Below are 14772 nucleotides of genomic sequence, written 5' to 3'. Positions count from 1 at the left end.
TTTTTTTACCTCAATTTCCCTGTCTGTGAAATGGTATTAATACCAAGTGCTCTAGCAGGAATTTGCCATCCTAAAATGCTGCTTGGAGGTGTTCAAAGGGAAGATAGTACTTCAAACTTCATGCCATTGGCATTATTCTCACCACCCGTGTAGTCCCACATATAGTCCGTGTACACCCCGTGTAGTCCCACATGCTGTGCAAGGCCATTGCCTTGTTGCACATCAGTGTCACCTTTGCAACAGAGGCCATTTCACTCTGAGTGAATAAGATGTAGTCCCTTTTGTATCTATAACTCACACTTTCAAGCCAAAAATGAAAAAGAAGTATCTTTCACCAGAGGATGAGTGTGTCTGGAAGACTTAAATATTGTATCCTTATTGTAGGGATTAATGAAGTGCTGGCCCAAACCCTGCACATCACTTAAGGACATGTTTAACTTTAAGAATCTGAGTAGACAAATGGATTTCCATGGGAATACTGATGTGCTTAAAATATGTGCTGTTGGAATAAAATCATATCCTTCACTATTGTGTGGGGTCATGCTACTTTTGTTTGTGAAAGTGAAGAGCATTCTCAGATTTTACTCCTTCTACAGGGAATTTCCTGGTTGTTCAAAACTGGGATTCTCAACATTTTGCACTCCTGATTTCTCAGCCCAGACTCATATATATATGGTCTGTATGTAATATACAGGATCAAGATCTGCACTGGTGTTACAACATTAACTGTTTCCTTGTGCTGAGCGAAAATGAATCCTATAAATCTTGCCTCTAGACACCTGACCTCAGTAGCACTGCTTTTTCTTTTATTGTATTTAGCAACCTTTATGAATGTAGATATGAAAATAATTAAATTATTCTCTACCAAAAAAAAAAAAAAAAAAAAAAAAAAAAAAAAAAAAAAATTTAAGCAAGCAGCTGCCTTGCTCCAAGCTCCTATGCTGCTCGAAACTCATTACTTCATGAAGAGCACAAACTCTCTCCTTCCAGCATTGGTGTCTTAGGTGAACATCTGTGTCAGATCACAACACTGAACATGTTTTCCACCTTCATGTGCCATCTCTGGTGCATTCTTTGGCAACCTCCCAGGTACAGCTTTAGTCAGAGGCAACACCTGCAGGGGCACAGAGTTTTGCACTGAGAAGGAACATGCTACCTCTCAACAGACAGGATGCTCTGTTTAGCTATTTGTGTCATGACTTCTCCTGATGCCTACTTCTGCCATCTGTCCAAAAGCTTTGTACTAGTTCTTTACTAGAATTTGCCAAATGCATAAACCGTGTAAGAAACAAAGTACAATTATTACTGTGCATTTTTAAAAGGGATGCAGTGTGCAAAAGTGGATTTCCTAGATACAGAAATGCCTAGACTGTTGTTGTAACTTATATTATCATGTCTTTTGTTTTGCAGTTTTACTAAAGAATGCAAAAAAGGAAGAAGAAAAGCCATTCAGAGACTGTGCAGATGTATATCAATCTGGTGTTAACAAAAGTGGAATCTACACTATTTATATTAACAATGTGTCAGATCCTAAAAAGGTAATGACTGGGTTTATTTTCTTGTTTGTTAATATGATATTGCTCTGAACTGAGTGTTTTGAGCCTTTATTGAAGTTATCATTCCACAAAATATTATGCTGGTATAAAAAGCTTGTCTACTATTTAGTCTTTAAAAAGTACAATAGACTGAGAAAATGATTAACTGTATTATTCCAGACATTCTTCTTTCCTGCTGACAGAAAATCCTTCCTAAGTTCCAACGTACACTCAGTAGTTGACTCACTTCCTCCCACTTGGCAAACTCAGTTAAATCAGACTACAGCTGCAAATAAATCTGCAATAAAATTTAAAAGTGAATTTGTAAAGTGTGATAATGAGGAAACTGATATTGGGGATTATCTGGTAGCACAAGGAAAGAAATAGCAGAATGAGTAGTTTTTAAAGATAAGGATTTTAAAAAATTCTGCTTCTCTTGTAGGGGACAGGGAAAAGCAGTTTTGGCTGTAAAGAACACAACATGCTGAGTGCCAGCACTGCTTGAAATTATAAAGCATCTATAATCCCATCCTTCTCAAAAAAGAGATTTGGGAGGGGGGTTCTTTCAGGCAAACAAAACATTAGTCTGTATAAGAGATTATTTTTTTTGCAAGGCTTTTGTTGCTAAAGGTACCTGAGTCAGGAACTAAGGTCAGGAACATGAGAGGATGATCTAAACCCAGCTTGTCTGTGGAGGAATGTTGTCTGTCCCTCTGACAGGGCACTTTTGAGAATAGCCACCAAGACTAAGGGCTGATTACCTGGGAAATACAGTGGTGGCCATAAAGTGGGCTAGACAAGAGGGAGGGAACCACTTCTGTCAAGTCAATTTATTCTTACTGCAGTAAAATAGTGACCCTGCAAACATAAAAAGACTGTAAAAAATGTTACCAATATTACTGTTTATAGTAATATTATGATCATATTAAGATATGCTAACCTTGTTCCTAAGTGGAGTTTGGTATTAAAAAAAGGCCTTTGGAAGCCTGTAAACATCAAGATGTTACAGTTTAGCAAGGAATTAGAGTTCATTAAGCCATGAGTAGAATTGAGGTGGGAGAGCTTTATGGACCAAGATCAACATAATTCTAGTAAATGTGAATGGAAAAATAATTGACATGACATAAAATGCAGATATCCCTGAAAGCATTACTGAGCAGGACAAGAATAATAAAAGAAATTCTGTAGATGCTGCTGCACTCAAAAAGAGAGGTAACAATCATGTCCAAATCGCAGATACCAATTGGCGGTAGTTTTGTTAACCTTACTGAAGCTCATAAACCATAACCAGAAGCTGGACTGCAATTAAAAACAATGGTTACCTGGAAACACTCATGCTTCTGGTATATTTGCCTCAAACCCACTTCACTGGCAGTATAAGGACAGTGACACAATGGAAGCCATCCAGTGTTTCCACTATATCCCTGATTACAGACACTGCTATCAATCAACACAGGTATCACAACTCAGCTGATGCCATTGCATTAAGTTTTCCTGGAGGGCTCCTGTTTTAGCAAGAAAAGGCAGGAGTGTGTGTTTCTGTGTGTTGAGGGCATTTCTGATACACCTGTTTGTGCCTTGCCCTAGCAGTAACACAGCAAGAGCTGATCCCAAGCGTGTTCATGTTAGTCAAGTGAGGAGTGTGATTGCTTTAACAGGTGTTTTTTTAGACATTAAGGTAATTTAAACAAGCTGTAAGGTAGTGCTGTTCAGATAGCTGAACTAACTCCAGCTGAGATAGCTTCAAAATCACATCAATGCAGCACTGTGCCAGCACTAATTAGCCCAGAGGTAGCACCATGCAGACACAGTCAGATTGCTGTAATATCCTGATAGGTACTGCATGGAGACAGACTTCCTTTTTTAAAGCCAGCCTAGTTATCTGGATTACCACAATGCAATGCACAGTTCTGGCATGTCTTAGGAGCCCTAATATATTATTATCTTCTGCATTACTCAGAGTCACAGACAACTATCTCATTCATAACAATTTTATACATCAGACTACAAAATATGTCTTCATTTTATATTTTCTAAGGGATAATTACTAGAATCCTGATATTCAATGGAAAATACCTTTGTCATACAGACAAATGTTACTCTCAGTTTTGGTGTTTTGTTGGTTTCACATCCATATATTCACAAAAAAATTATCCTTCATGCCATTTACATACCTCATTTTTATATTCTCACGCATGCTTTAGATTGCAATTTTTGCTTCTTGTTCTTAGCTTCAAGAGTTCATTAATATTGTTCATTAGCCTTCAAGCCCTTGATCAAAATTAGTGTTTCATATCTGTTTAAAAGGATCTTAATAATATTCCATATTTTTATATAGAAAGAGAAAATGATAGAATTAAACTATTAAGCTAATTAATTGGCTTACTCTGACATGTATATGTGCAGTGCCTGATAATGTGGACAATGATTACTCTGAGGGAAAGAAAAGGCAAGAAGAATCCTCTCAGTCCCCAGCAAAGTCAGGGTGAGCTACAGGGGAAGCAAGGCTTCTGATGAGTAAGGGAGCAGTGTCTCCATTTTGGAGTTGAAAGAACCAAGTCACCTTAGGGTAGGCCAGGTGTGATTGGTCTGACTGCAAGCAGGACCTCTGCATGTGCCCTTGGATCAATGTATTGACTTGCCCACTGCCTCCCCCAATGCCCCCACAAAGGTTACCAACCTCTGGGTGCTCTACTCTGAAAATGTAATGTTATCCACCCCTGCTGCTGGGCTCCCTGTGTCTGTGTCTTTATGGTTCTGCAAAAGCAATTGCTATGGCTGTGGTCTTTACTCCTCCCCCTTTACTTTCTTCTTGTGGATTTCCCACTAAATTGGTGCTGATGCCCTCTCTGAGCATATCTGTCAGAATTTTAACCCATTAAATGTAGGCTATGCCTCTGGACTGTGCAAACTGTCCTCCAACATGGTGGTCATCAGACTGTTTCTGCATAGCACAGACACATTCCCTGAATCTCAAAGATCTGGTCTTGAGCTTGTTGCTCCATGCCAGTGAGGTAGATTTGTGGGGTCTTAGTGTGCATGCACTTAAAATGCAATTTATAGAAATTTCATATCTTCCATTTACTTTAAAATTGAGGTTATCTCTGAATGCTAATTATAAAATTTTAAATAATTTAGTCCATAAAGCTGAAATAAGTAGAAATAATCCCATATTTGCCTTTTAGGAGCTTGAGAATTTTTACCCATGCATTTAAGGAAGAGCAAGAGTGCAATATTTTGGATGATCTTTTATTCTAAGTCAGGATATTTTATTAATTATAAAATCAGAAAATATAATGCATACAAATTCAGTCACTTTTTTTTCATCCTTTTCTAATAGAGGGTTAAGTATCAGAACACATTAAGTGGTGTTAAATGACTGAGTGCCTTGATCTTTTCTGGGGCAGATGTGGCTAAAGCTATGCACAGTAACATCTACAATCACTGTGGAACTCCTGCTGATATGGGCAGGTGTTTGTGTCTATCACTGTGGAAAGTGCCATAAAATGACAGCAAGGGAAAAAAGTGCTGCTGGCAAATCTTTTTTTTTCACTGTGCAGTTTTCTCTTTCAATTTGATATATTATTCAGAAAACTTCAGTCTTTTTATAGGTATTTCATTATAATGTAGTATGAAAATCCCAAAATTTGCATGCGTCCTTAAAATGAGAAATCTCAATACAGTCGAGAATTTACTGCTTTAAAAATTGGTAGTGGATCATGGGAGCTTGAAATGACTTATAAGGAAAGTAAATCCATTTTTTAGAAATTCTCACCGTAAATCAGACTAAAGACATTAAATCCTGTAGATAAATGTTTTGACTCACAGTGGCTTCCCTAAAGAAGGAATAGGGCCAAAATATTTGTCTAGAAAATTGTGGGTTTTCTTGTGGTTACCCTGAATCTAGTTCATGTTTGTCCTGGTATTCTATTTCCTTCCTGCACTTTCACAGGGACTTCACTTGGCATGCCTGGTGCAAATTAAAACAAAAACACTTGCATATTGTTACTATGACAGTTCTTATGAGTAGGAGAAATTTAGAATGGCTTTTCCTGAGGCTAGAATATGGTCTTCTAGTCAACTGCAGGACAAATTTTTATTTAACTGTATTGGATAGTAACCTCCAATTTGTCAAAGCAATATAAAGCTTTAAATTGCCAACCAGTGCTTAATGGATTGACTCTTGCTGATGTAAGTGCCAAAAGCTAAACCTCTTCAACACTCTTACATACTGAGTTTTTACTTAAAGGGCAGAATACAGATTTTAAAAGTGCAGACAAATGAAATTCAGGATAGGTGCAGTGTCAATATGGTATGGATGAGTACAGGGGAATGGAATCAGGAAAATTTGCTTGAATGAGTAGCCCTTAGAGACTTAGATCTTAAAATCAAATGTCCTACAAAAATAGGAACAAAAATTATTACTGCTTGTCACATACCAAGAAAAGCAAATGCCCAAGCAGTAGTTTAATCTTTTCATAGTTTATCTTCTGAATTTTTGGAAGGATAATGAAAAGGAGTGAAGTGAATAAAAGTTAATATCCATTTTTATTATTATATGGATTATTTAAGATTGGTAACAGATTTCAGTTTATACAATATTCTAATAGCAAGGGTCAACAAAATTGTCAAATTGTTTCATTATCCTCTATACACAGAATCTTTAGTATCTAGGTTATAATTTTCTTAGTGCAGTGGTGACAGGGTATGATCTTACATATTGAGTATAGATCTTAACTTCTGACCTTCTCTCACAGACCTCATCTCTTGAGCCTGTTTCTACCTACATTCTTTGTCATATAAGGCAGCTTGCTCTGAAGTCACTTGTCCCATTTTGGGACTCTGCCTGGAACACTGTAGGTAATATTACACTTCAAAGGAAAACAGAAAAATGTCATCTGTGCTACATTTCAGATTCCTAAGATGAGTGTTTTCTGCAAGACTTCTCAAGATTTTCTCTGAGACCAAATGACACTCTCCTAAAAGCTACATAATCATTATTATCACTGGAAGAATTACTCTTGTTTATTAAGAGGAACAGAGTGGTTTCAGGGGCACTGCAAAGGAAATAGAAAAAAAGAGCATGGAGGAATGTGAAGGGGAAAGCTGAAGAACCATAAGGGGATGATTTGGAGACATTCTTGATGATGTACTGAAAGGAGATATTGCTGGGAGAATTACACTAAACATAATGAGAGAACTGTTTGTCAACAAATGACTGAGGATGTCATTGAAGGAATAGGGCATGAGTGCATAGGAAAACACACTTCCTTAATATTGTTATTCACAAATTTTCCCCCCCATAAGATGACAGAATTTCAATGGAAACTTGTTTTATTTTTTGTTTGGGTTTTAAAATTTTTCTTTTTTATTTACTGCTGTAGGTCTTTTGTAATATGGAAATTGCTGGAGGAGGATGGACAGTTATACAACACCGAGAAGATGGAAGTCTGGATTTTCAGAAAAGCTGGAAAGAATACAAAATGGTAAGGTGAAAAATGTGCAATAGCTTTACAATTCATACAAGTGTCAGATTTCAAATACTACTCTTATTGACCTAAATAGATAGTTCCTCCTATAGAGACCTGGTATGGTCCTGCAGTCTTTTATAAACTACTGTTCTTCATGTCTGTTACTTTTGAAAATAATTTTTACTCAGTTGAGTATTATTTCCCCTGATTTAGAGTTTTTCTCAGATCTGTTACTGAGATTAAAATGAGATGAGACCAGAACACTGTTGTCTGTCACTCTGAAGTTTTCACTTGATGTGATGTTAAGAGGTAAAAGGCACGTGATGATGTTTCTAAGGCATGGATGTTTTCAGCTGAGAGGAGCTCGTTCAGAATTTGGAGCAGATAGGAATAAAAATTTTTACTGGGGTTTATCCCAAGTCATACAGCACCTCTGCCAATCAAGTTAATGTACTGGAAATGTTGATACTTCAAATAGGATTACAAGAAAATAAATAACTTACCAAATTAAAGATGACATGACTTCAAGCAGGGTATTTTCCCTTTGCCAACTCAAAAAAATTTACTCCAATCTAAATAACTTGTCACTTTTTTTCATTATCTGCCTGATCAAACTTTCTTATGGAGCTCTGTTTTCTGAGTCCCTGAGGACTGGCTTGGATTTCAATGACATTCCTAGTGAAGTTTTCAGCACTGTGTTATCAGCCTGGCAGAGGAAAGGGGTTTTTTACAGTTTTCAAAAAACACTAATGAAAAAAGAATTTTAAATGTTTAAAAATAAAAACAAGTTCTGTTCTGTAAAAAATTTCAAAGGGAAAAATTTCTGTAGTAGAACTTACCATTTCAGAAATAAGCATAATATCATATTATTGAACCACAATCTAATTTTGGATTCTATTGATATTTTATTTTCAATATTGCTTGAAAACATAAATAATTATCTGGGTCAAATTACTGGATGTAATCTATTTTGTAATATATATTAACTAAAGTGATGTTAAAATGACAAAAATATTTTTAATAGAGATAAAATATTGGAAATTTATTTTCAAATTCATATTGTTTTAATTTATCAGAAAACTTGAAAACTGTTTTATTCAATTTTGATTCAGAATCAAATAAAATATAAAGCATCAAATTATTTTGGGGAACAAAATTTGAAGATTCTACCAGTTTTACTAGTGAGGAAATTAGAATTTGTATGTGCAACTTACATATGGACTTTTTAAAATTTATACATATCACATTAATGATTTTCTCAGCTTTTATCTCCTGAGATTTTCTTAGGCAGTGTAATAAATACAGCCCTTTGTAAAGTTTTCCCATGTGGCGTGTTTTTATATATATCCCTTCACTTAGTCATTTTCCTCCACTTTTCCTTCACAAAAAGTGTGAATCTGTACAGGATTAGATTCTGTTGGTTTTGTCTAGTTCAAGCAGTCTGAATTAATTTTGCTTCTCTTTAGGAATGATATAGTATTCTAAGAGATCATTTACTTCTACCAAATAAAAAGGATGCCTTTTATGACAGTTTATGCTATGTGTCATGAAACAAGATGGGATTCATGCTTGCTCTGCTTCTATGGACAGTTTCACCAAAGTAACAGTCTTAGGCTTCCTTCTGTGGTTATCATATAACGCCAAGTGTTGAATGTAGAATGGGAGAGGCTGGTGGACTCTCTCTGTATTAGTGGGATACCTGAAAGCATCTGAGCTTCAAGCCAATAACACCTCTAACTTAGTTCTTAGATTCTTCTCCATTCTTAATTTTTAGTTGGTCAGAGAGGGTGTGTGGTGTCTGTTGGACCACTACTCCTCTCCTTCCTGGCACATCTACCTGGTGTTTCTTCCAGTGGAAGCTGGGTGGTGTGGTGTGGGAACACGATGGCACTTTTATGCTTACTTGGAGCACTTGAACTTAATGTGTGTTTTCTCAGCCCATCATTCAGATAGAGATTTCCAATTTTGTTAAGATATTCTTTGCATGCTTGTAACTCATTGGAGTCCTAAAGCTGACAGAAATAATATCATCATATAATAACAGCAACCATAGGTCTCTGGCGCTTCATTTTTTTTTTTCAGGGCATTTCGTTCTTATTGGAAAGAAATCTGGAAAACTGTTGAAGTTTTTAAGCTATAGGCAAGTACTTGCCAGCTTCTGAGCTGGACAGGAATTCAGGCCACCAGCCTGCACTGCTGCTAAAGGCCTCACAAGTTATTGGCTGTTACAGTGTTAGAGGCCACTGCACATATGCTCTGACTCTAAACAGATCCTTACAGCAGCTTGCTTGGGAAGGGTGTGCACAGAGCAGTCTCTGTAAGGGTGACAGCACTGCTGGGTTACAGGAGACATCTGAAAGTAACAAGGCACTCCTTGTCTTTGATGCAGTTTCACACTGGTGCTTTTGGCTTACACGGAAGCACTTCAGTTCTGTTCTAGACACCAATACAGTAAACAGGTTAAGTGAGAGGTAGGGTAGCCATAAATCTTTTGAGTAGGAAGTATACAATTCCATTCATACATAAATTGCCACACAGTCAGTGATAGTGCAATGATAGTACTAATTTTCCTCCTGTTTTTTTTTTCCTCCGTTTCCACTTGCATTGAGCCTCCACTCTGGAAAATAAAGTAACACTTTCTTTGGTATCTAAACCAACAGTTAATGAGGGCAAAACCTTTTCTGCAGATTCACTGTTATGCAAGGTTGATTATGTATCTTCTTGCTTAGGGGCATATGTTCCCTGTCTCCTTCAATTTGCTTGTTAGTCTTATGGTGTGCAGTGTAATTTTTACCTTTGCTTCTAAGAATTCATTTCTGACTAAGAAATTTCTTGGGCCATTTGAGTTTTGTACATTCAATAGTAATTGGAATAAATTCAGAAAAAAAACCATAAATTCATTCTTCCATCCTTTCCTTATCAGTACCTACTACATTTGTTCTTTCGCATTTTGCAATGGATTTTCTGTTACACTGTTTGTTGCTTATCAGAAGAAATTGAAGTGGAATAATAAATAATTTCTTTACCAGCAGGTGAGATCGCCATGAAGCAACTTTCAGGCATTTTTCATATTTTATTGCCTCAGTAAATGTAAATATAAAACACTATTAAGAATTTTGATCTCTAGAGGGGAATATTGCTTAAAAATTTATTTTTTGCCATCTGCAAACCCAAGACCCTTTAGAAGGGGGTTTTCCACAAGCTTACCATCCAAGATACAGCTTTTGGCATTTATTAGGCAGTTATTAGCAGTAATCAAATCTGAGTAAATGGTTAGCTCATGTGCTAACTTGGCTGTCAAGACTTTTTGATCATTTTCCAGTTTTCAGTTCTTGGATGAATGCACCTTTCCCAGTGACTGTCTCCATTGTTGCCAAATTAGGTGATGGAGTATTGGATTCCCTATTCTCTAGCCTTCTAGCATGTCTAATTTAATAATTCCCATGAAATTCTCTAAATTTATTCCACACTTGATAGCCTAACATTCACTATGAGTTTCCTAGGAGGCCTTCTTCAGGGTTGAGTCTGTTGGGAGTTTCCTCAGACATTTAAATTTTCTTGCTTTCTCTCATTTGAGAAAAACTCTCAATAGGTATTTGAAATTGTGTGCCTTAGCCAGCTCACAGCAATCTTTTTCCTAGCCAGTTTTTTTTCTTGCATGTCAGTATTTAATTGTACTCTATGCCTTAATTGCTACTTTCCACTCTCCAATGAAAAAAAAAAACCTATCACTTCTTTTAATCATTCATAATGTCATGAGCTAGATTAGGATGACTTGTACATAGTACACACAAAGATGAATTTCTAAGCTTTATGGCAACCACTTCCTACCTTCCTGACCAGCAGCTGTTTTTTCTTTTGATTTCTTTGACGCAAGAATGATGTTCAGTGCTAATTTCCACATTCCTTCAATTTCATGTTCCTGATTAATATCTGAGAGTCCAACAACAGTTCAGTGCTTAAAACCTCTGCTGCCAATTGTTTCAGAAGTCATCAGCAGCATTTGTGTGTGCCTGAAGAGCACATCTACAAAACCAGTTCCATTTCTGTTGCAGTTTCTTCTTTTTCTTTTCTCAGTAAAGCTGTTGGGTCAAATTGATGGCTATCTCCATAGTGCATACATGGTTTGACACTGTAGCAGAATAATTTATGTTCTTCTGTGGCTTGAATTCTTCACACACTGAGAGCCAGACCACAGAGGTAGTCACCAGAACTTTCTCAGGAAGTCTTTTTGGATGCAATTCTAGTGGGAATTTACATTGTGTTATCTGGAATAGCCTGACTTTCCTCTGAGCCTCAGTAAATTTAAGCTCTTATAACAAGTCTGGTGATCTGTGTCTTCTGCTTACTTAAAGGACAGCTGAAAACATCTTTGGACTCTTAATTCTCTGATTTCCTTCTAGACATGATGTTTTTTACACATTTTTGTATACTTCCCACAGTGCACCTTCGTGAGTAAACTCTAGTTTGGACAGAGGGCCTGCCTGTTTCCTAGAAGACCTTCTTGTTTCTGACAGTAAGGTTGCTGGTCACCTCATGTTTTCATCTCACTAGTCTTTGCAAGTCCTACAAGCCTGAATTATACATGAGATACCATTCCAATAAAGACTTTATTTTTCAGTGCCTTTGTTCAGTTCATTCTGAAAACTTCCAGATGTTACTTACATTCAATATGTATTTGCAAACTGTTCAGCTCCTGTTTTAGAATATGGTGTCCTAATTCCTTTTATGGTCTGCACCTGTTGTAAGCCTTTAAGCCTGAAAATTTTAATTTCTCTTGTGAAAGTTTTAGTTCAAGTTTCAAGTTCTGTTATAATTCTCCCTGCCCACCTTTCTTGCTTTTAAACTCTGACATTTCTTTTTTTTCCATATTCCTTCAGTAACAATGTTAACTTGCACATTTTTCTCATTCAAAATAGGTATTTACTACCATTTATATTGTATTTGTCTTGAATAAAGGGACAAAAACTCAATCTGGTGTAGTTTCCTCTTGGAGCATTAACTGATGATGGAAAATTTTCTGTTGTAGTTGTGTCCATTTACAAGTAGTGTTCAGGTGTATTTTACCCTCAAATACTTGACGAATCAAATAATTACAGACAGAGCTCCAACCCCTTTCAATAATTAGAACATTATGTTCATCACTTTCTTTTTCAAGTGAGACAATGACTACATAAAAATGCATAAAGCACCTTTTAGAATTATTGATTCTGGTTCCACTATCTTAGTGAAAAATAACTTCAGATGTGGGTGGGATTTTAAGCAAAAATTACATAAACCATATGGCTTGGCTGAGGAAAATGTTCTTGACAGAAAAAAAAAAATTACTCATAATTTGAAAGCCCATACTGTGGGAACAATATCTTTCATATTTCTCAATTTTTAAAGTTAGACATTCTGAATGAATTTTAATCCTTTTCCAGGATTATAACTATTTAAAGTATGTTATGCATTGTTACGGTCATGAAATCTTCACACTTCTTGCATTGATAGATGTACCCCTGTCTTCTTTAAAAGAGGACTCAAATATGTCTTGTGACAAAAGAACATCACTAAATTTTAGAGTAGTTTTGGTCTGACTCAAATAACATGCACAGAAAATGCCCAAGCAGTGGCAGGTAACAGGCCATTCTCAAATGATAGCAGGCGTAGGGCTACTTTGGTGTTAGATTTGAGACAGTTTCACTGTTAGCACAGGAAATTTTCAGAGCACTTTTCACAGAATTTTCTTCACCCTGTTTCTTGGTGAAAGACTTGTGAGGGAAAGAATTACTGGTTCAAAGAACAAGGCAAGGTTCTGGGCAAGCATTTTGTAGATAACCTTGGAGTAGGAAAGGAATACAAAAAAATTCTGGAAGGAAGAGAGCCTTCATAAAGCTATCTGTACTACATCTATCCATCTAGCTACTTGCTGGAGATGAATCCCATAATTTCTTCAGCAGAGATGGCTTTGTGTTTTTTTCCCTGTCAGTAGTTAACTAGTCAGGGACGTAGTTAATAAAGTGCCTTGTAATAGCAGCATGGTCCCTTTTGCAAAATGAAGGATTTGAGAACAGGATGGACCTGTGAGAAAAGCAAAAAACTAGGGAATGCACGACCTTGGGAAAGACAGAAGTTACATTTCTGTAGTGTAAACAAACCAGACAGGTTGTGAGTAGTGGTGGTCTTGAATTAATATGTTGAATGAATGGCTTATAAAACTGAATTATGATTACAAGCACTCAAGCCATGAATAATTTTGTAGCATACAGTGACAAATTCATTACTTATGATTGTGTGCTTCAGTCATATGTTTCTTATATCTGAAAATAGACAATTTTCTTCAAGGGACTGGGATAGATGACATGGAAGTAATTTGTTTCTTTCACACACATTTTCCAAGTAAGTTTGATATAAGGAAATGATTTTTGGTGAGTGGAATGTGTATTAAGATATTATGTGAGTAACGCCTTTCACAGAGACCCACCCTTCTGTGATAAAGAATGGCATGTCATGCTGGTGTAATAAAAGGTCTGTTCTGACTGCAACAGTTACTTAGATAATTGTTACTTTCATCAGTGCTGTGAAAAAAAGACAGCATTTTCTCTGCTTCTCCCGAGATCTAAATCCAGTATGTCCAGTAGAAATACACATGATATTGAAGTGGTGAGAGACCATATTTTGTTTTATGAAAACATGCTCATTAAACTCTTCTGGTCCTGACCAAGGCTTAATCTACAGTGTAAGCTTCAACAGAATTATGTAAGGGAACAAGAATGAAACAATATTTGTCTCAGAGAGGGTTGGATCGCTATATTGGGCACCAGAGATGTTACTACAAAAGGAAGCATCCTCTTTATTTTGGAGAATATTTTTTGGATGTGAAATTAAACACAATTTTGTGTTGGAGCATAGTTGTGTTGTAAATGTGTTATATTCAGCATAGTCTTTCCTAAGCAAACATTACTGGATAACATCAGTTTCAAGAGTTATGTTGACAGATGGATGTGTACTTGTGCTGCTTTGCCACTAGTGCTTCAATTTAACAGCATTAATTTATACTGATAAAACTCATGTGGTATTCCAAAGACTTTTAATTAATAAATTTCATATAATGATAACAAGATTTAACTTAATTATGCTAACAGCCTCTTGTAGAACACCATGAGAAAGATTAAAGTCATTAAAGAACTGTTCTAACCACAAGATGAAAATGCTATATTAGAAGAGCCAGGTGAGATTCTGTGAGGCTGCTTTTAAAATCTGTGACTTGAAAATATAGTAGAATTGTATTAGAGGTCTTCCCAAATAGCAGTTGTGTGCTGTCATGGTAGATCAGCATTTCTCTTCAGAGAGAAGCACCTTTTGTGTGATCTGCTCCATTTGGAACTTAGGAGCAGCTCTTCGCTTTGTGGCTCGTGTCAAATTAGAAGTATAACTTTTTGACTCTATTGTCAGTCAACTTCTATTCTTGTTCAGCTGTTTAGACTACCAGCTGACCCCAAGCATGAGATTCAAAAACAATCCATAAATTTGATGCTTGCTTTATTTAGACAGATTATGCAGCTGAAACTCAAGTTCCTTCCCATACTCACAAACGTTTGGTCTTTGCTGTAGTATCTATGCTTCTAGCCATGCTCAGTTTTGATACTTGGGATTAATCACTGTATTTAGAGAAGAGAATTAAGTCCTACATCCCAAAAGTTTTTCCTGTTGCCTGAAATGACCAAAAATTCCTTCCTAGATTTTTTTCTTTCATTTTGCATATTTAGCCTTAAAACTTACCA

At 36.3% G+C, this 14772-nt stretch overlaps 1 protein-coding gene across 1 annotated transcript in view; it reads left to right on the top strand.

The window, feature by feature from the left end:
• Positions 1 to 14772, top strand: part of ANGPT1 (angiopoietin 1) — a 150671-nt gene that overhangs the window by 94359 nt on the left and 41540 nt on the right. The window contains exons 5-6 of the mRNA XM_053947911.1: positions 1411 to 1538; positions 6920 to 7021. Of these exons, the coding sequence (XP_053803886.1) occupies positions 1411 to 1538; positions 6920 to 7021 (230 nt within the window). The remainder of the gene's footprint in view (positions 1 to 1410; positions 1539 to 6919; positions 7022 to 14772) is intronic.

Source organism: Vidua chalybeata, chromosome 1, assembly GCF_026979565.1.
Source record: "Vidua chalybeata isolate OUT-0048 chromosome 1, bVidCha1 merged haplotype, whole genome shotgun sequence".
NCBI lineage: Eukaryota > Metazoa > Chordata > Aves > Passeriformes > Viduidae > Vidua > Vidua chalybeata.
Note: the sequence above shows the minus strand (reverse complement) of the source record. Positions and strands in the feature narration are given on the sequence as shown.